The sequence below is a fragment of the Mesoplodon bidens genome (assembly GCF_964165515.1).
Source record: "Mesoplodon bidens genome assembly, chromosome: 4".
NCBI classification, from domain to species: Eukaryota; Metazoa; Chordata; class Mammalia; order Artiodactyla; family Ziphiidae; genus Mesoplodon; species Mesoplodon bidens.
The window spans coordinates 57,252,198-57,273,662 of NC_138160.1; the positions used below are offsets into that span (position 1 = coordinate 57,252,198).

Genomic DNA, 21,465 nt, shown 5'->3' on the forward strand with positions numbered 1-21,465 from the left:
TTTAATAGCCCCTATATTACTTGTGAAGACATGTACACTAGTATGATGTATAACTTAACTACTTTTCTTCTGGATAGTAGCAACTAATAATGCTTATTTATTGGTTCTGTATTCATGGTACTGTGTTAAACCCTTTTACTTTTAATTTAAAGAAAAAACGTTTATTAAAAAAAGAGTGAAATGGGGAGATATTTCTCTCAAGTTTGTCTCTGAGATGTATTACCTCCTATGTACTCACATTAACAATTATTCTAAGTCATGTGCATATAATTAAACGTGTATTGTGTCTGTTAATAAATCACAGGTTTTCATGTTCTGCCTCTGCAGAGCACCTCTATGAACCCAAAATAAGTTGTTTAATTTGTATAAAAGGTAGTAGAATAAGTATTCCTCTCATTTTTCTTATTTAAAACTCCCTAGAATACAGACATTTTGACACTTGTGAGTCACTAGGGAATGAGAGCTAAGAGTTTAGGGAAGTCTCGGTCTCTTTCTTGAAGAATTCACGTATAGATTACTTAAAGCAGATAACCAAGTAAAGAGAGGAAAAAAAATAGTAACAGACCAGAACAACCTTTCTGTAGAATTTAAGTTTTATGTGGTTCAACTTCACCAATGAGATTTTAACAAGTGAATCCTGATAGATAGCATAGTGTGATTTATAAGCATCATAATATGCTCTTTGTGGCTTAGTAGTAAAGACATTACATATAAAGCAGAATAGCTCAACCTTTTTTTTTTTTTTAAATTTTAAATTTTAAATTTTTTTTATTTTTTGCTTTATAACAAATTTAATCAGTTATACATATACATATGTTCCCATATCCCCTCCCTTTTGCGTCTCCCTCCCACCCTCCCTATCCCACCCCTCCAGGCGGTCACAAAGCACCGAGCTGATCTCCCTGTGCTATGCGGCTGCTTCCCACTAGCTAGAATAGCTCAACTTTTAAGAAATTGGACTTTGGAATAATTTCTTAATCATTACATTACAGTGTTATATGTAAATTCCTTTGTGCTTTAAATATATATGTTTTTGCTATCATTTTTATAATAATATGCATTTTGTATTAATAGATAAATGCCTGTCTTTAAGTCCTGAAATAAATGAAGATGAAAGCAATAAGGAACAAAAGCTTCCCGGTGTACAGAACACAGATGACATTGTGAGTCTATCCTCTAATGAAAAGGCTGAGAAAAGAACTGACCCTGCTCTTTCACCAAGGTATTTTATGTATCTTTACTCACTTTGTCTACATCTTCTATCAGTTACCAAAGGAGTGTGAAATCTCCACCTGTAATTGTGAATTTGCTTATTTCTCTTTTCAGTTCTATTTGTTTTTCTTCATGTCTTTTGAAGCTCTTTTGTTAGGTGTATACATATCTAGGATTGTTGTATCTTCTTGGTGAAATCACCCTTTTATCATTTGTGTGATATCATTCTGGTATTGCTCTTTGTTCTGATGACTGCTATGCCACTACAGCTTTCTTGTGGTTAATGTTTGCATGGGTTTATCATTTTCTATAAAGATTTTCTCTTGATTTTTGGTTTTCAGCAATTTGAATGTGATGTATCCTGCTGCGGTTTTTTTGTTTGTTTGTTTTTACTTGTGGTAAAAAACACATAACATGAGATCTGCTCTTCTTATGAGTTTTTAAAATGTACAGTGTTGTTAACTATGAGCACAGTGTTGTACAGCAAATCTCTAGAACATTTTCATCTTGCATGACTGAAGCTCTATATCTTTTGAACAGTAACTCTTTATTTCCTCCTTACCCCAGCCCCTGGTAACCACCATTCTACTTTCTATGAGTTTGGTTACTTTAGATACTTCATGTAAGTGGAATCATAAATATTTATCCTTCTGTGAGTGGCTTATTTCACCTAGCATGATGTTTTCAAAGTTCATCCATGTTGTAGCATATGAAGGATTTCTGTTTTTATGGTCAAATAATATTCCATTGTAAGTATATAGCACATTTTGTTTATTCATTTATCTGTCAATGGACATTTAGGTTGTTTCCATCTCTTGGCTATTATGAATAATGCTGCAATAAACATGGAACTGAAGATATTTCTTTGAGACCCTGTTTTCAGTTCTTCTGGATAAATACCCAGAAGGGAAATTACTGGATCATATGATAATTCTGTTTTAAATTTTTTGAAGAGCCTCCATACTGTTTTTCATTGTGGCTGCATTTTACATTCCCACCCACAGTTCATAAGAATTCCAGCTTTTCCATACTCTTGCCAGCATTTATTATTTTCTGTTTTTCTAAAAAATTAATATATATCTTTTAATTAATACATATTTTAATTACATATATATTTTTACAAAGTAATGTTAGTATAATATAACAGTTCCTAACAGGTGTGAGGTGATACCTCACTGTGGTTTTGATTTGCATTTCCCTGATGATTGTGATGTTGAGCATCTTTATTTTATTTTATTATTTATTTATTTATTTATTTTTGGCTGCGTTGGGTCTTCGTTGCTGCACGTGGGCTTTTTTTAGTTGCAGCGAGTGGGAGCTGCTCTTCGTTGTGGTGCGCGGGCTTCTCATTGCAGTGGCTTCTCTTGTTGCCGAGCACGGGCCCTAGGCATGTGGGCTTCAGTAGCTGCGGCATGCGGGCTCAGCAGTTGTGGCCCACGGGCTCTAGAGCACAGGCTCAGTAGTTGTGGCGCATGGGCTTAGTTGCTCCACGGCATGTGGGATCTTCCCGGACCAGGGCTCAAACTCGTGTCCCCTGCATTGGCAGGCGGATTCTTAACCACTGCGCCACCAGGGAAGTCCCTTGAGCATCTTTAAATATTACTTGTTGGCCATTTGTATGTCTTCTGTGGAGAAATGTCTATTCAATTCCTTTTCCGGTTTTTTAATTGAGTTACTTGTTTTCCTGTTACTGAGTTCTAGGAGTTCCTTTTATATTTTGGATATTAAGCCCTTATCCAGTATATGGTTTACAAATCTTTTCTCCCATTCCATAGGTTGCCTTTTTTTTTTTTTTTTTTTTTTTTTTTTGGTATGTGGGCCTCTCACTGCTGTGGCCTCTCCCGTTGCGGAGCACAGGCTCTGGATGCGCAGGCTCAGCGGCCATGGCTCATGGGCCCAGCCGCTCCGCAGCATGTGGGATCCTCCCAGACCGGGGCACGAACCCGTGTCCCCTGCATCGGCAGGCGGACTCTCAACCACTGCGCCACCAGGGAAGCCCCATAGGTTGCCTTTTGACTCTTGATTGTTTCCTTTGCTGTACAGAAAGTTTTTGGTTTGATATAGTCCCACTTGTCTATTTTTACTTTTCCTGCCTGTGCGTTTTGTGTCATGTCCAAGAAATTATTACCAATACCAATCTTATGAAGCTTTCCCCCATGTTTTCCTTTAGGCATTTTATACTTTAAGGCGTTACCTTTAATGCGGTGGGCCTGGGTTCAATCCCTGGTTGGGGAACTAAGATCCCACAAGCCACGTGGCATAGCTGAAAAAGAAAAAAAATAAAGGTGTTACCTTTAAATCTTTATTCCATTTTGAGTTGACTTTTGTGTATGGTATAAGATAAAGGTCCATTTTCTCTTTTTTTGCATATGGATATCTAGCTTTCCCAACATCATTTGCTGAAGAGATTATCCTTTTCATATTGTATAGTTTTGGCACCCTGTCAAAGATCATTTGACTGTTTATGCATGGGTCTGTTCTGTTCCATTGGTTGGCATGTACCCTCTTCTGAAAATTTTGATGAAAGCCATTTATTCTCATGTAGAAAAATACCTATATGCACCTGTGCCAATTTATTCATACAATTCAGAAGATTAATAATTTCTTTGAAGCCAAGCCATAGACCTCAGGCCCTTAACTTGCTGGGTGACACACATCTAAATTCTGACCTCAGAGACACAACTAATTTCATAGACTATGCACTAAACAATACTGATGATTTTTTATAGGGGGGGAAAACTACCCTGTAATGACTGTTAAAATACCATTTGGTTTTGTAAAACAGTGAGCTGATTCTTATTCTAAAGCTAGAGTAATTAAAATAGTGTGGTACTGGAAAAGGACAAACAAATTGACTGAGAGGAAAATTGGATGTAGAATCTAGGAAGAGAAATTTAGGCATCATTTAAATGGCAGGTAGCATTAGAAATTAGTGGGAAAGATTGAATTAACCATTCATTAAATGGTGCTTAGATATGAAAAAGAAAATAGTAGATCCCTATTTTACCCTATGCACTAACTTCCTCATAGATTAAAGACTACATATATAAGGCAAATCTTTAAAACTTTTAGGAGAAAATGTAGAAAAATATTTGTGTGATGTCAAGGATTTCTTAAGACATAAAAAGCACAAACTTTAAAGGATGAAATTGATAAATTCAACTGCAGTAAAATTAAATACTTCTGTTGACAAAAGGCTCCATGAAGAAAGTAAAAGGCAAGCTATTGATTAGGAGGTTTTATGTGTAACATCTAACCAAAAAAGAATATAAAAAGAGCGCTGGGAAAAGACAAACACCCAGTAGAAAAAAAGAACAAAAAAACAAAGCATGTCGAAATGTGAATTTGTGTTGAAACTGAGTGCTCGTTAGTACATGGCCATCATTTATATTATTGTTAGTTGAAGTATTTCCTAGTACAGCAGTCCTCTCTTTGCACGCTACAGCATTAACTGCAACTTGTGCATGTTGCAACTGTGTCTTCGATTTCCATGGCTCTTGGGTAACACAGTACCATGCAAAGCAAAGACTGCCAATACAAAATTTTAATGAAAGATAATTCCTAAGCATTACTATGATTTTACACATACGTTTGATTTGTGAACCCCATGTAGTTATGAGTTTTTCATTTTGTGACTTCTTGAGCACTTTCCCTGTTCATTTGTGACTGTTATTATCTCCTAAGATACAGTGTTTTAATAACATAGTGCAAGGAGGATCACAGAGAAACCAAAATATCCATTTTGATTATTCCGTGATATGAAGGATCATCTTCCGAGTTTTGACTTTGTATATTTTTTTAAAATCTTTTAAATAATTAGTATAAAATGTACATTACTAAGGGTTCTTTTCCCCTGATATATTTTCATTTCCGTAGTAGTCAACAAGATGCCGTATCAGTAGCAACTGAGACTTCAGAATCAAGCACTTCATATTTGCCTTCATCAGAAGGTGGAATTAGAGCATTGTGTGAGGTGAATAATGCTGAGAGTAGTTGTACAGAAGAAGGAAATGTTGACCTAAAAGATAAAGCATTGTAAGTATTTTACATGGTAGAATTTTAAAATTTGTCTTCAAAATTTTGATAATTTATTATCATTTAAAAAATGATAATAATGTTGTTTCCTTTAGGGATTAGGAGAGGACTGTAGACCATTTAATATGTAATTGTACTGTGGTCTTAGTGACATTAAGGTTTTTCACTTTATATTTCATTATAGAAAGATTATCTTAGTGATACGAGTTATAGCACACTGGTAACTTACGATGAAATTCTAAAATAATTTGGAAGCCTAAATATTTGCTATGAGATTTAACTTTTACTTGGTTTGAGTTATTTTTCATACCTGTTGTCAAAGTAGTAGATTTTGATATTGATGACTTTAAAGAGATTATGTATTATGTTTTCTAGTATGAAAATACTGATTAAATTAATATCTTCACTAAAAACAATAAAAGCACCATAAGAATCTCCCTTTGAAAAGATATCTCAGAAGTTCAGACTTCCTTTTTATCTCCTTCATAACTCCTCATATCGGCTTAAAAGTTTAGTTTATGAATTCTTACTTTCAGTAAAGCATAGTCACATTGAGAATCACTTTTTTTTTAAAGATGATTTTTAAATTTATTTTTTATTTATTTATTTTTGGCTGTGTTGGGTCTTCGTTGATGTGCATGGTCCTCCTCTAGTTGCAGCGAGCAGGGGCTACTCTTCTTATGGCGCACGGGCTTCTCATTGTGGTGGCTTCTCTTGTTGCGGAGCACGGGCTCTAGGCGTGTGGGCTTCAGTAGTTGTGGCACGCGGGCTTCAGTAGTTGTGGCACGCGGGCTCAGTAGCTGTTTCTCACGGGCTCTGGAGTGCAGGCTCAGTAGTTGGGGAGCACGGGCTTTGTTGTTCTGCGGCATGTGGGATCTTCCCAGACCAGGGCTTGGACCCTGTGTCCCCTGCATTGGCAGGTGGATTCTTAACCACTGCGCCACCAGGGAGATCCCAGAGAATCAAACTTATTTTTTTAAATAAAAATTTCAACTGGTCTTTGGAATAAGCTATATATTCCTGTGATTCAAACATCCAAAAGTGTAAGAAGGTATAGAGTGAAGTGTCCCTCCTGTCATGTCCCTATTTACCCTAACAAGTAACCAGTGTTATTTATTTCTTAGTCTTTCAGAGATTAAAAAAAAAAAGACATTAAAGCTAATACAAATACATAAAGTTTATATATATTTTACTCTTTTTAAAACCCTAATGGTAGCATAGTATAATACCGTTTTGTAATTTTTTAATCTTATATCGTCATATCTTTACTTAAAGACCTTTATTCTTTTTATAGTTGCATAGTGTTCTGTTGTATGGATGAATCACACTTTATATTATCAGTGCCCTGTTGATGGCTATATATGTTGTTTTTATAAACAATGCTTAGAAACTTATACCTCTATCCTTTCACATTTGTGCCAGTCTATTTGTAGGGAAAGTTCCTAAAATGAAATTGCTAGCTCAAAGGACACATTTGTATGTGAGTGTGTGTACATTTATACATTTATGATTTTGATAGATACTTCCAAAATGCTCTCCATAGCAGTTATTCTAGTTTGTATTCCCACTAACAATGTAAGAAATGGCTCCCTACCAACAGTGTTATCAAACTTGGATTTTTGCCAGTCTTGATAGATTATAAAATAAAATAATATCACAGTATAGTATATATACCCCACTCCTCCTTTTCTGACAGGGGTAGATAATTCTATTATTATTTTTTCCCTTCAGTTGCTTACTTAAAAATTTTCTAACCTAAGGAAAAGTCAAAAGAACAATGAACATCTGTATATAATTCCCCTCAGATTCTCTGATTCTTAATATCTTTTCACATTTGTGCTTGGTCGCTCTACTTTTTTTTTTTTCAATCTTTTTTTTCTTTTTTTCTTTTTTGGCCATGCTGTGCGGCATGTGGGATCTTAGTTCCCCGACCAGGGATTGAACCTGCACCCACAGTGTTGGAAACGCGGCGTCTTAACCACTGGACTGCCAGGGAAGTCCAGCTCGCTCTACTTTTAATTTGTACATTTCTTATTGGGAGTGAAGCTGAGCATCTCTTCACATTTAAAACCTATTTTTATTTTGTTTTTTTGTGAGTTTGCATCCTTTGTCCAGTTTTCTAATGAGTTACTGGTATTGTTCTGTATGAGGTCTTTACATTTTAGAGAGGTTATTAGCCTTGTGATATGAGTTGTAAAACATGTTTTCTTGGTTTGTAGTTTGACTTATGACATATGTTTTGACCATGTAAAAGTTTTTGATTTTTATGTTGTCAGATCTCTCTCCTTTTTTTTTTCTTTTATGGCTCCTGATCTTTTAATCAAGTTTTAGAAAGGCTTACTCCACCTCAAAGTTACATAAGAATTCATTCATGTTTTCTCTATGGTTTCACTTAAATCTTAGATCCATTTAGAATATATTGTGAGTACAGTGCAAGGAATGGAGCTAATTTTATTTTATTCCCCAGTATTACTAGTTTTCCCATCACCGTTAATTTAATTTAACATTTATTTTAAAAAATATATTATTTTTGTGGTCATCTTATTCTATTTTGAAATGCTAACTTTACTGTATACTAAAATCATGTATTTTGGAGTCATCATCTCAGTTTTCTTTTGTGTTTCATTTATCTGTTATTCATGTGTTAGTACCACAATATTTTAATTATTTCTGCTAAGTAGTATATTTTTAACATCTGATAAAACAAATTAGTTACCCTTCATTGCTCTTCTTGTTCAGTCTTCTTTGCTACATTTATTGTAAGTAAGCTTAGAGTTCTTTATTAGCTGTGAATGGATTTTTTAAGAATTTTCTAGAATTTCTTTTGAATATGCCTGCATGTTGGTACAATTTAAATAATGTTAATTTTCTAGGGGAACTGATCAAACAGAAAGTATTAAACCGATGACAAGAGGACGACTCCAGAGACCTAAACCCAATTTATCAAGGGCAGTTGGGAAGAAGTCAGTTCTTTCACAAGGGAAAACAGATGCAGAGAACAAGAGTTTACATACAGAAACTTCAGTTGAAAAGGTATGGAATAAGAGACTTAATGGAAATTAAAATTATAAAGTATTTTTTCTAAATAGTTTGGAATAAAAATGTTTAACTTATAATTACAAAGTAATGTTACCAATAGTAAAGCCAAGATATGAGAACTTCACACATTAATATTAAATTTGTCTTACTAGTCTCATGTTGTATACATTTTCTTTAGAATATAGGATATATCATTTCAAAGATCCTTAGTAGTAACAAATATGTCTTTTGTTTACTTATATAAAATACTTATTCAAAATATTTTTTAAACCAGCTATAATAAAATTATAACCACAACCCTCTTATCCATATACAGAATATTCCTCTGCTTGTCCTTCATAAACTTTATTTCTCTTTTTACGGAAGTAAACATTTTTGTAGTTTTTAGCCATATATAACATTTAAACATTTTTCTCTGAAACTGTCCATTTACCTTTCTTGGGGTTAATTGATCTTTTTAATAGCTGCATCAGGTTAACATTATTATTAATTTACCAAACCATTTCTCTAATGTTTAGGTTGTTTCCATTTTTTTAACCCTTGTAAATAAAAGCAAACAATTTTGTAAACAGGCAAAGAATAGATTTCCAGAGGTGGTGGGATTAATGTGCCAAAGAATTTTAAATATTTTTTGGTTCTGGTTAGGCATTGTCAGACTGTCAAAAAAAGGAATCTTGGGAATTCCCTGGAGGTCTAGTTGTTAGGACGCTTTTACTGCCTGGGCCCAGATTCGATCCCTGGTTGGGGAACTAAGATCCCACAAGCCCTGTGACCAAAAAAAACAAAAAACAAAAAACAAAAACAGAATCTATTTACATTGCTTTAAGCATTAAATGAATGTTCCTGTTTCCTTTTATCCTTGCCAGCATTATATTATTAAAAATGTTTTATTTTTGCTAAAATAATTTTTTAAATTTTAGTCTTTTTCCCTCTTACGTGAAATCTTTTTAATCTTAATAATATAACTATATTATTATAATCTTATGAGATGTTTTTAAATTCTAGAAAATTGGGAAAATACAGATTCACGTAAAAATTAAAACAAAAGTTAATTTTATTATCTACATGCAACCAACCTTTTAGACTATATCCTTCCAGCTTTTCTTTTACATTCTTGAGTAGTAGTATTAATTCACTTTTGTATCCTTCTCTAGTATTTTAACATTTCATAAATATTTTTCCATATCATTAAATATCTTTTGAAAACATGGTTTTTAGTGACTTCATAATATTCTATCAATGGGTATAACTGAATTTATTTAACCATTTATTCATTATTGGATATTTTGTCAGTTTACAGCATTTGCTGTTTTGCATAATGTTCCAGTGAACATCCTTGTACTTAAATCTTTGTCTAGATATTTTTTTAGAGTAGAGTCTTAGAAATGATATTACTGGGTCAAAGAATATGAACATTATTAAAGTTCTTGATTCATGTTGGCAAAAGGCTTTCCAGAAAGGATATACCAATTTGTGCTTCTATCAGTGACGTATGAGATTATATGTTTAAAAGGTTCTCATCTGCCTTTATGATTTTAACAACTCTCTTTTAATAATTAGAAGTACAAAAAAGTGAAATTTTATTGTTTTAATTTCCATTTATTATTACAACGCTTGAACTTTATGTTAAGTAGATTAAATATTAAAAATTAAATTCATAGAATCATATGGAAATGGATAAAATGAATACACTTGGTATTTCTCGAATGGAGAATAAAGAGAAAGAGAATCCAGAAGCTGACACTGCATCTAAGTAAGTATTTAGGAAATAGAATAAAAATAGTAACTCTTAGGAATGATTGTAATGACTTATTTTCTACTTAATAATGTCTGCATTTTATTTTCAGCTAGTGTACTTAAGTCCATTTTTAACTATAGGGATTGTTGAAACATTTTAATAATGCTCTTTATGCTTGGTATTGTAGAAATAAATTATAGTATGGATCCACTGGTGAGCAATAACATTCCTCCCTCAACTTACTAACAAGATTTTAACAAAGTCTTGTTAGATAAATTAATGGTTAATATATATGTTTCTGGATAATTTTATTTATAGCAAGGGGTTTCCAAAGGGAATATTTAGGGGAATTCCCTAGTGGTCCAGTGGTTAGTGCTCCGTGCTGCTACTGCTGGGGGCACAGTTTTGATCCCTGGTTGGGGAACTAAGATCTCGCATGCCGCGTGGTGTGACCAGAAAAAAAGGGCGGTGGGGAATCTTTAACTTGGAGTAGAGATCTAGAATAGGCCTGCTCCAATATAAATCTGAACCAGTGGATTCTGGACTGTATGTTTATTCCATAATCTGTGTCCAGTGCCCTGGAGGTGTATGTACACAATGGTGTCCTGAGTGGGGAATAGTATTCCATGCTTGTCAGGTATAGATTTTTCCAATTTTGTGGTGACAATTTGATTTTAAAATGCTTTTTTCATAGTCATGCTTTTAGGACTATGTTCTAGAGGATTAAGGTATAGAGGGTATAGAGGTGTGTGTATCTTTGAGGGTGTTCTTAAGGACACTTGTGAATTATTTTGTATTCCAGATGGTTTACTTATTTATACCTGGGAGAAGAGAATACTGAAAACAAGCATGTATGTGATATACAAGTAATTATGTGACTTCAGAATAACCATTGATTTTATTCCTTTGTAATTACTCTAGTTTGAGTGAAAAAATTTGTCTGCAGGAAGATGATCAACTAAAGGCTTTCAGACCTGCACGCCTAATGAGGGGCTTATTGCAAAGGCCAAAGCCAAATGTAGGTAAAGCTGCTGAAAGAAAAGAAACTGTTACATCACAGGAAAAAATTGGGGCCAGTGTAGAAAAGAATGAAAATGAGTCCTGTATCGATAGAGATGTAAGTACTCTGATGCCCTCCAGTTTTTTGTTTAACAAATACATAAGCCTCCTTTCATCCCCCTTTTTAAACAGCAATACCGTATGCAATTATGTATATTGTTCTTTAAATTTAATGCCCAAATCTCATAGCCAGCAGCTTTGCTAATTGTGAAGGCACTTAGCTCTCAGCTCTGTTGATTTTAAGCATTTATATGATGAACCATCTGCTTTCACCTTACTCATGTTTGGACTTGCCTTCCCCCATCACTCAGCAGGTGTTTGAATTATATTTCCCTTCTGAAAATACAGCTAGGTATATGAATTTTTTTTTTTTTTTTTTGGCGGTACGCGGGCCTCTCACCGCTGTGGCCTCTCCCGTTGCGGAGCACAGGCTCCGAACGCGCAGGCGCAGCGGCCATGGCTCACGGGCCCAGCCGCTCCGCGGCACGTGGGATCCTCCCAGACCAGGGCACGAACCCACGCCCCCTGCATCGGCAGGCGGACTCCCAACCACTGCGCCACCAGGGAAACCCGGTATATGAATTTTAATACTGACTTAAACAAAATAAAATGTTAAAAGCTCCCTACTAAAATACTCCAACAACAAAGATGATAAATTTTAGATTATTTACATAGTAACTGGTCTTTGTGATAAGAGTTAGAGTTGGCATGATTTGAGATTTGAATTTCTTCTATTATGATTCCCAGGGTCTATAATGTGATTGTAATAATCAAAAAGATTTAGAAAGATAGACCCCAAGGGATAATTTTAACAGATCAGACTGAAGCAGTTACTTGCTTTCTGATTAGGAGGAAAAGAATGGGGGCTTTGAGATGAGGTAAAAGGTGTGGCTTGTGAAATTTCCTATACCTAAAGAACAAACATTAAAAGGTGCCCTTTAGGGAATTCCCTGGTGGTCCAGTGGTTAGGACTCCGTGCTTCCACTGCAGGGGGCCCAGGTAAGATTCCGCAGGCTGCACATCATGGCACCACCCCACACCCCTGTCAAAAAAAAGAGTGTCTTTTGAATATCATTTTATAATTTTGAAATGTTTACCATTTTCCTTGTACTCAAGTCATACATAATTTTCAATGAAGTCTTTTATAAATGTGTGTTACATTGTGAGACCTAAAACTTTTTTTAAAATGTGTTTGTTATTAAGACTCCTGAACAGATAGAAGATCAGGCATGTAAAAATTTTGATTGTGAAGACATCACATCACAATCTGAAAAAAAAGATACTTCTTTTCAAAATGTGCAGTCAGATGAGCCCAAGGCTCTTAATGAATGTCTAAGGTAAGCATCATCTTATTAATGATATAATAGTTGAATTATGTGTAAAGTTTTAGAAATTCTTAATCATTTTTTAAAAATAGCAAATCAGACTGATTTTGTTACCTGTATATCAAGTTACATAATATTTACAAGTGTAAATTCACCTTTCAAGGCAGTTTATTATGTCATTGCCTTCGTGTTGAGTTCTCACTTATTGGTATTTTGATGAATTGATTTACCCATCACAAATTAGACCTTGAGTTAACATGGATAGTATTATCACTTCACATGCATAGTAAATTACATGTTTATATCCAGATGTGAAAATGCTACTTTCTCTCTTAATATTTGTTTCTTTGGGATTAGATTGATCACATATTACCTTTATTTAAGGTTTATGTAAATTTTAAGTAAAACTCTTACTTCCCATAGCCAAAGCTCTCTGAATTTGTTGTTTCCCCTCTGCAGGATATTAAACCAGATCAATGGAATTATTAGTGTGCTTTTAAAACTTTTTTCCTTTTGGGAATATTCAATGCACAAAAGTACTGAGAACAGAATAACAGACTCCCATGTACCTACTATCTAGTTTCAACAATTATTTATATTTTACCAATCTTTACATTTAAAGTCTGGCCTATTGTATACTTTATTATAGCTGTAGGAGCCTGTTTAAATACCTGAGAGTGAAAGCTAGGTTTCCTGAACTACTCAAAAGATCTTTGTTAGAAGACAGAAACATTCCTTTATTCCTCTCTTCTTTCTCTGTTCCTTTGTACCCCCTCCCTACACCCCCAACCTATTTTACTTCTCTGCCACACAAACTCTGGGTAGAAGCCTGTACAACTACATTACTTGTTGCATATCTCTGATACAAATATTAATTATAGATATCTGACAATTTGGATATTTTGTTTGTATTTTTTTAGTTTAAGCCAGACTCCATTTTCATGTGGCTTAGTAGAAAACCAAGTTTTCCCTGAGTGGCCTTTGGGTTTTAGAACCCTGCTGGATTGTTCATAACTAATATCCAGTCTGATATCAGCAACTTTCCTCTCCAAAGGCAGTGACCTTTCTGGCCTTTGAATCTCCAGTATTCATAAAAACAATTCTAAGATTCTGTGTTTTATCAAATCATACACCTGTTTATATCCAGTAGGCAGTTTCCCTCCTCCCCAGTCTCAAACACTTTGAACTGTTCAAGATGCTATGTAAGAAACTGAAAGAAGAGAAATATCTACACAAGAAAAGGGCCTCAGAGGTCAAAATCTTAACCAGTCACTAAGTGCTCTTTCATTCATTTGTATATTTTTATTGGTTTTACTCTCTATTATTATGATAAAGCACAAAGCAGAGCATGCTGCTGCTTTTTTGAAGAACAAGGTGCTTATACTAGATAGTGATTGTTGTGTGCCCAGTAGCATTCAACAGACTGCAAAATGTTGTTTATTTACTCTTTTCTTTCATTCCCACAATGTATTATGAGATCACAAGCTTTTAGAGAAGTGACTGTACAGGAAATCTCATTTTAAATTGTTTTTAAAAAGTGAGGAGGGGCAGACCTAGTTTTAAGTCATAAGACTGTGCCTTATTCAAATTATACCTCCACCTAGCTATTTGAGATCCTGGTTAGTTCTGGCCATATAAATGAGTTCTTTAACTCTTACAGCAAGACATATGTCTGGATAAAGGAGAGTAGGAGCGAAAAGGTAGGAATAGCAGCCACAGATTGGTCTGGCTCCAATGTAGAGGACTTGGAGAGTCTTTCTCAGCCAGTATTTGCCAAGGTTGGTGTGGATGACAATTAGAAAGAGACTGTTTAGGCCTGATTAGCTGCTACTCTAATTGACCTTATTGATAAATTTCTCAGTATATATGTCTCTATATAATAAATATATTTAATTTTTTAAAAAATTTACTGTAATTTCCAAGGATATAATTTTTTCTCTACCTTAATTTTTAAATTTTGCCCAGAGATTCCTGGTGCTTCGTTAATTTTTTTTTTTTATTTGAGAATTCCTGGTTTTTCAGTAGTGATTTCTCAACCATCTCTCTTCAGTTGGCAGTCTAGTTTACAATTTGATTGTGTATCTTTTTTTTTTAAAATAGTATTCAAGAGGATAATAAAGCAAATAAACAAGTTCAAATTTTAAAGACTCGATTTCAGAAACCAAAGCCAAATATAGGAAGAAGAACTGGAAGAAGAGAAATTTTCTCCAAGGAAGAAGAGGTACCGAAGGAGGTTCTTGCCTCTGAGGAGATGACAACAGCTTTGAGAGAAACTGCAAGACTGGAAACCTCACCAAGGGAAAAGGTACCTGTGGAGACTAATACTGCTAAGGAAATGGAGTCAGATTTAAACGATATCTCTCCCAGGGAGAAAATACCAGAAATGATTGATGTCACTGTGGAAATGGAGACAGATTTGAGAGAGACTGGAAGAGAGGTTTTGCCAAGGGAGAAGATAACAAAGGTGACTGATGCCACTGAGGAAAGAGAGACGGATTTGGAAGAGACTGAAAGAAGAGAAATATCCCTACAGGAAAATGCCCCAGAGGAGGTCGATACTATTGGTGAAGTGAAGACAGGTTTGAAAGAAACTGGAAGAGAGATTTCCCTGAGGGAGAAGATACCTGAGACGATTGATGCCGCTGAGGAAGTAGAGACAGATTTAGAAGAAACTGAAAGAAGAGAAATACCTACACAAGAAAAGGCCTCAGAGCTCAAAACTATGGATGATGAAATGGAGACAGATTTGAACAAAATTGGAATAGAAATTTCCCCAAGGGAAAAGGTACTAGTGGGGATCAGTGCCACCGGGGAAAGGGAGATTGATTTGGAAGAAACTGGAAAAAGAGACATTTCCCTGATGGAAAAGGTATCAGGAAATATGACTACCATTGAGGAAACAGAGGCAGATTTGAAAGAAACTGGAAGAGAAATTTCCTTTAGGAAAAGCCGATCAGAAGAGATCAGTGCTTCTGAGGAAAAGGTGGCAGATTTGGAAAAAACTGGAAAAATAGACATTTCTCTAAGGGAAAATGAACCAGAGGAGACTGGGACCTCAAGACAAACTGAGACAGATTCATTGCAGAGGGGTAGTGGTGACTGCAGTGCTGTGCCTTCACTAAGTATTAAAGTATGTATTTTTCTGTCCTTTAAAAATATTTTTTTGAATACTTTTTCAGAGAAAAAAATATCAAAATAATTCCAGGATTATTGCCCTTAAGTCCAACAACACTGAAAGTCTCTAAAAGCATAATGTCTTTCCCAGTCCTAAATTCTGGGTTTCAGGACCTTAAAGAAATTATATAATCTTTTTTTTTTTTAATAATTGAAAACATTTTATAATTGTGGAAAAGTTAACTGTTCTTAATGTCAGTTTAAAGTTACTCTTAGATAAAAGAAATATAAGAGATTGGACTGAATTTGTGCTAATTCTAGTATGAACATACACTGGAACGATTTCTTTTGACCATATCTGTATCAGTTTTTCTCTTTATTTCCTGTCCCACCCCACTTCACTCCACTTTTAAAAGCTCATCTTATTAAAAGTTTCCAGTTAATTGAAGTTGAAGCTATTCTAACATTTTCCAGTTTTAAAACTTTTTTTTTGGATAGGTAATGGCATTTGTAGTTTGGAAAAAACATATAATAATATGCAATATAGAAAGAAGAGTTTTCCAAATTCTATGTTTTAGCATTTGTAAATTAAATTTTATTTTACTTAAAAATTAAAACTCCCCAAACTTCTGGATTTTTAAAAACAGTGTGAAGAATATAGGCTTTTGTTTGAAATGTATGACATGCTTAAGGAATATTTTATATGTGCTGATTTATTTCCAGGACATTAGCAGTGAAGTACAATCCGTGGTGCATGTATCTGTAGAAGAAAAAAGAAATTCTGAAAAGGAAATAACAAGTCAGTTGAGTCATTTGAACATTTCTTCACAGACTTCTGAACTTGATAAAATAGAAGACCAGAGGATGCGATCTCCAAATGTTCCAGAGCAGTTTTCAGATATTAATTTAAGGTACAAGTATATAGGTCTGTGTGCTTATAAAGAGAAAGCATATAAAGTTATATTTGCAGATTATGTTAAACTAAATAAGGTTTTAAGACATATCATCTATAGCATAGTGTTGAAAATTTTAAGCTGGTTTGGGGAAGACTGGGAGAGATTTGAGGTCCTTCTGACAGTAGATTGTGAGAATTACTAACATACAAAATGGTGTACAAGACATACTTTTAAGTCAGTACAGGTGTGACAAACCTGTATTTTCTTTGTGCGAAGATGATATAATTCCTAGGCTTATACCTGGATTGTACCACTCATGTTTTTCAGGATCTACCAAATAGTCCGATTTGTTTTCCTGTTAAGAATTAGAATTAAATATTTACTGCCAGTCTCTAAGGTTGTGCTAAGACTCCACTCCCACTGCCCCTTCATTTCATCCTAAAGCTTGATAATCCTTGTTCCAAAAGCAAATCTCTTCCTCAAGACCAGAAGCCAGTTGAAGTGAAACCAGCACCTTTTGTGAGAAGTAGATTCAAAAGACCAAAACCAAACTTAGCAAGAGCAGCCTCAAAAAGAGAGACTATAGAAGCAGAAAAACATGCACCTGGGAAGAAAGTGGAAGCGGATAAAAAAGGGACTGTTGTGATACAGCAGAATGGGGAACAAATGAGAACTCTCCCTTCTCAACGTGTGAGTGTTATTTAAGATGGAGGTTTTCTGTTTTAGTTATTATAATTACTAAAGTAAAACATTGGAATTAAAAATTTGCAAATATTTCCTTATGTAATTTTTGCTGTGTGTGATATTGGTGCTGTACTTAATGTACCTCATTGTTCCATGTGGTTTGTGTAAGAATCTTGAATCTCTGATGGTGGGCAAATGTGTCATGGGAAGGATTTTAAGAGGCCCAGGCTCTAGTTCAAGTTCTGACCTTTATTCATTATGTGACCATAGCCAAATGATGCAACTAGTTTCTTCACAGGAAAAATGAGAATGAGAGTCCATCTTTATTTCACTCTGTTGTGAAGGTGAAATAAAAAGTTAAAAGCTTGATATGAGTTAAAAGGAGATTATTTTATTTACTTGATTAACTTGGTCTATAAGAGATTAAGATGTGTGATACAGCATCAAAAACCTTGAAATGGGGCTTCCCTGGTGGCGCAGTGGTTGAGAGTCCGCCTGCCGATGCAGGGGACACGGGTTCGTGCCCCTATCCCGGAGGGTCCCACATGCCGCGGAGCGGCTGGGCCCGCGAGCCATGGCCGCGGAGCCTGTGTGTCCGGAGCCTGTGCTCCGCAGCGGGAGAGGCCACAGCAGTGAGAGGCCCGCGTACAGCAAAAAAAAAAAAAAAAAAAAAAACAAAAACCTTGAAATGAAATGTCAACACTCATAAGTTGAGCATTTAAACATATGAAGTACTTTTTTGAATTAAAATTCTTCCTTTACATCTTAGCTTAGTTCTTACTGTGCTTGAACATTTGTACTTTTTCCTCCTAATCTTATGTTTAAAAAGGATAAATCATGGGAATCCCTGGTGGTCCAGTGGTTAGGACTCTGCACTTGCACTGCCGAGGGCCTGGGTTCAGTCCTTGGTTGGGGAACTAAAATCCCACAAGCTGCGAGGCATGGCCAAAAAAAACAAAAACAAAAACAAAAAACCCACCACTTTCATTTATTTATTTATTTATTTTAATTTAACTTAATTTATTTATTTTTTGGCCATTCCATGTGGCATGTGGGATCTTAGTTCCCTGACCAGGGATTGAACCTGTGTCCCCTGTGGTGGAAGCAGAGTCTTTTTTTTTTTTTTTTAATGTATTTTTTTGGCTGCATTGGGTCTTCGTTGCTGCGAAGTGGATTCTTAAAAACAGTATGAAGAATATAGGCTTTTGTTTGAAATGTATGACATGCTTAAGGAATATTTTATATGTGCTGATTTATTTCCAGGACATTAGCAGTGAAGTACAATCCGTGGTGCATGTAAGAAGTGGATTCTTAACCACTGCGCCACCAGGGAAGTCCATGAACATCTTTTTGGATCAGTATATAGAAATTAAACTTCTTTTAAATGACTGTACTGTTTCATTGTAAAGAAATTATAATTTATTCAGTTCCCTACTGATTTGTCTTGTTTCCAATTTTTTGTTTTTCCTTTTCTTTTTCTTTCCTTTTTTGGGGGGCTATTATGTTGCTGTAATAAATATCCTTGTGTATAATTTTCTAGATAGTTATTTCAGTGTTTTTATAAGATATATTTCTAGAAGTAGAATTGCTGGAAATTAAAATCCTTGATAGATATTGCCCTGTTGTCTACAAAGACTGTATCAGTTTATTTTTCTAACAGTTTATTAAAGTTTCTATTTCCCTATACTTTTACCAACCCTCGATGAAATTTTTTCTTTTAATCTACCTTCTAGGATGTGGCTCCCCTAATGACATCAACAGAAAAAGACAAATCAGATCACAGTCAAGAGGAGGCTGTGATATTACCATACGTACAGACTGAAAAGGACCTTTCCCCTTCGAGTTCTTGTGAACCTATAGAGGAGTCTCAGTCTACACAAGCCCAGGAAAAGGAATTAGTTGTCTCTATGGGGTAAACAGTGATAGTTTTATTAAAATCTAAAATAAGAGAATTATTTCAAATAGTTCTTCATTTTTTTTAAGAAATGTGTTAATGTATTTTGAAAGTGAGTATCAAGAATACTTGGTTTATTTCTATTCATATGGCCTAAAAAACAAAATCAGGTTGAGTTCAACACCTTTTAACACTTGCCTGCTTATATTCACTGTTAGCTGCTTCAGATCTTATACAAAGCAATGCATTTATTTAAAATATGTATATAAGGTATGTATTCATTACCTTTTAAAAAATTGTAGTAAGATACATATAACATAAAATTTACTATTTTAACCATTTTTAAGTGTACAGTCCAATGGCATTAAGTACATTCACATCGTTGTACACCATTACCACCATTCATCTCCAGAACATTTTTCTTCCCAAACTGAAACTCTGTACCCATTAAACAATAACTTCCCATTCCCCCTACCTCCAGTCCCTGGCAGCCACCATTGTGCTTTCTATTACTATGAATTTGAATATTGTAGGTACCTCATATAAGTTCAGTACCTTCTGAGAATTGAAATAACTATTTTTTATAAAATGAGGTATAATCAGAAAGTAATTTAATTTTCCTTTAATGTACAAAATATTTTTACAGAGTTTATTAGATTCAAATTTTATATTTTTATAGTAGTTTTCATCTTTTTACAATCAAGCTTTCTCTCTTTTCTCCTGTCCCCTCTTCTAGGACTTATCATATAAACACTTGCGAACAAGAAATGAAGGAAAGCGTTATCCAAACTGCTCCACCAGTAAGGGGCCGACTTCAGAGACCCAGTCCAAACTTAAGAAAGTTTGGACAGAGGCAAGTAATAGAAAAAAGTGAAGCCAAAGAAACAATTAAGGAAGAAAGGACACTACAAAAAGATGAAACTAAAAAATTCCTGACTGTGGTGAGTTATTGCTATGTAATTAAATCAAGCCTTTTAATGCATATTAAAGTATCAAATGGTAGCTCAGACTTGGCTTAGAATATAGGCATCTGATACTCTACTTCATACATAACGTGTCTAGTTTTGTTTCAGATTTACCATTGTAGAATTTTTTTTTAATGAAAATAGATTTTTTTTTCCTAACTAATGAACCTAGTCATTGTGAAAATGTTCAATCAATGCAAAATAATATAATAATTACCCCTAGTCTCACCACTCTGAGGTAACCACTGAAAACCTTTTGACATATCTTACCGGATATATCTCCATGCATGCATGTGTGCATACTCATGTAAATTTAAATAATAAAATCATTGTAATCATGTTATTTTGTGACTTACTGTTTTTCACTCATTATATTAAGTGGTTTTCCATGTCATGAAATATGGAGATACATCATTTTTAACTGCTGTGTAACATTCTGCTATTTGGAATGACAGTTTAACCAATCTCTTATTGATGGATCTTCTGATATTGGAAACAAATCTAAGTAGTTTAATGCCCATTTCAACAGATCTTGTTTTTCTGTTCTTTTCTCTACCAAGGGAAAATCTACATTTAAAATAAAGTGATTGTAATCCTTATTTGAAACCCCCCCGAAATGAAAAAAAAACACATTGAACTTTTTGGGAGGAAGGTTCACAACAGATGGTTATTGTAGTTTTTAAAGCATTATGTGAACACATTACTGCAGTAATCTTTGAAACTTTCTCTGTGAATAGGCAATTTTGTTTTGGGCAGCAAAACATGAACATTGCATACTCAAGTTTGAGACTTCATTTTAAAAAACTAAATACCTTTCTTTTTATTATTATTAATTAATTTATTTATTTATTGCTGCGTTGGGTCTTCGTTGTTGTGCGTGGACTTTCTTTAGTTGCAGTGAGCAGGGGCTACTCTTTGTTGTTGTGCACGGGCTTCTCATTGCGGTGGCTTGTCTTGTTGTGGAGCATGGGCTCTAGGCTCATGGGCTTCAGTAGTTGTGGCACACGGGCTCAGTAGTTGTGGCTCGCGGGCTCAGTAGTTGTGGCTCGCAGGCTGTAGAGCGCAGGCTCAGTAGTTGTGGCACATGGGCTTAGTTGCTCCGCGGCATGTGGGATCTTCCTGGACCAGGGATTGAACCCGTGTCTCCTGCATTGGCAGGCGGATTCTTAACTACTGTGCCACCAGGGAAGTCCCTAAATACCTTTCTTAATGATTAAAATATTTTAGGAGGTATGTTCTGTTGTTAAAAAGAAAAAAAAAATTAATATAGTTTTGGGCTTCCCTGGTGGCGCAGTGGTTAAGAGTCCGCCTGCTGATGCAGGGGACACAGGTTCGTGCCCCAGTCTGGGAAGATCCCACATGCCACGGAGTGGCTAGGCCCATGAGCCATGGCCGCTGAGCCTGTGTGTCCGGAGCCTGATGCTCCGCAACGGGAGAGGCCACAACAGTGAGAGGCCCGCGTACAGCAAAAAAAAAAAAAACACCAAAAAACTAATATAGTTTT

At 35.0% G+C, this 21,465-nt stretch overlaps 1 protein-coding gene across 4 annotated transcripts in view; it reads left to right on the forward strand.

Annotated features, from left to right (window-relative positions):
- BDP1 (BDP1 general transcription factor IIIB subunit) overlaps positions 1-21,465 on the forward strand; it is a 95,620-nt gene that overhangs the window by 25,976 nt on the left and 48,179 nt on the right. For 3 of the 4 annotated variants that reach the window (XM_081233556.1, XM_081233557.1, XM_081233559.1), the window contains exons 11-21: positions 1,075-1,222; positions 5,089-5,247; positions 8,121-8,280; positions 9,948-10,039; positions 10,946-11,141; positions 12,287-12,420; positions 14,509-15,538; positions 16,246-16,433; positions 16,886-17,108; positions 18,836-19,014; positions 19,733-19,937. In XM_081233556.1, coding sequence (XP_081089682.1) covers positions 1,075-1,222; positions 5,089-5,247; positions 8,121-8,280; positions 9,948-10,039; positions 10,946-11,141; positions 12,287-12,420; positions 14,509-15,538; positions 16,246-16,433; positions 16,886-17,108; positions 18,836-19,014; positions 19,733-19,937 — 2,714 coding nt within the window. The remainder of the gene's footprint in view (positions 1-1,074; positions 1,223-5,088; positions 5,248-8,120; positions 8,281-9,947; positions 10,040-10,945; positions 11,142-12,286; positions 12,421-14,508; positions 15,539-16,245; positions 16,434-16,885; positions 17,109-18,835; positions 19,015-19,732; positions 19,938-21,465) is intronic. The other variant, XM_081233558.1, reaches the window with a different exon arrangement.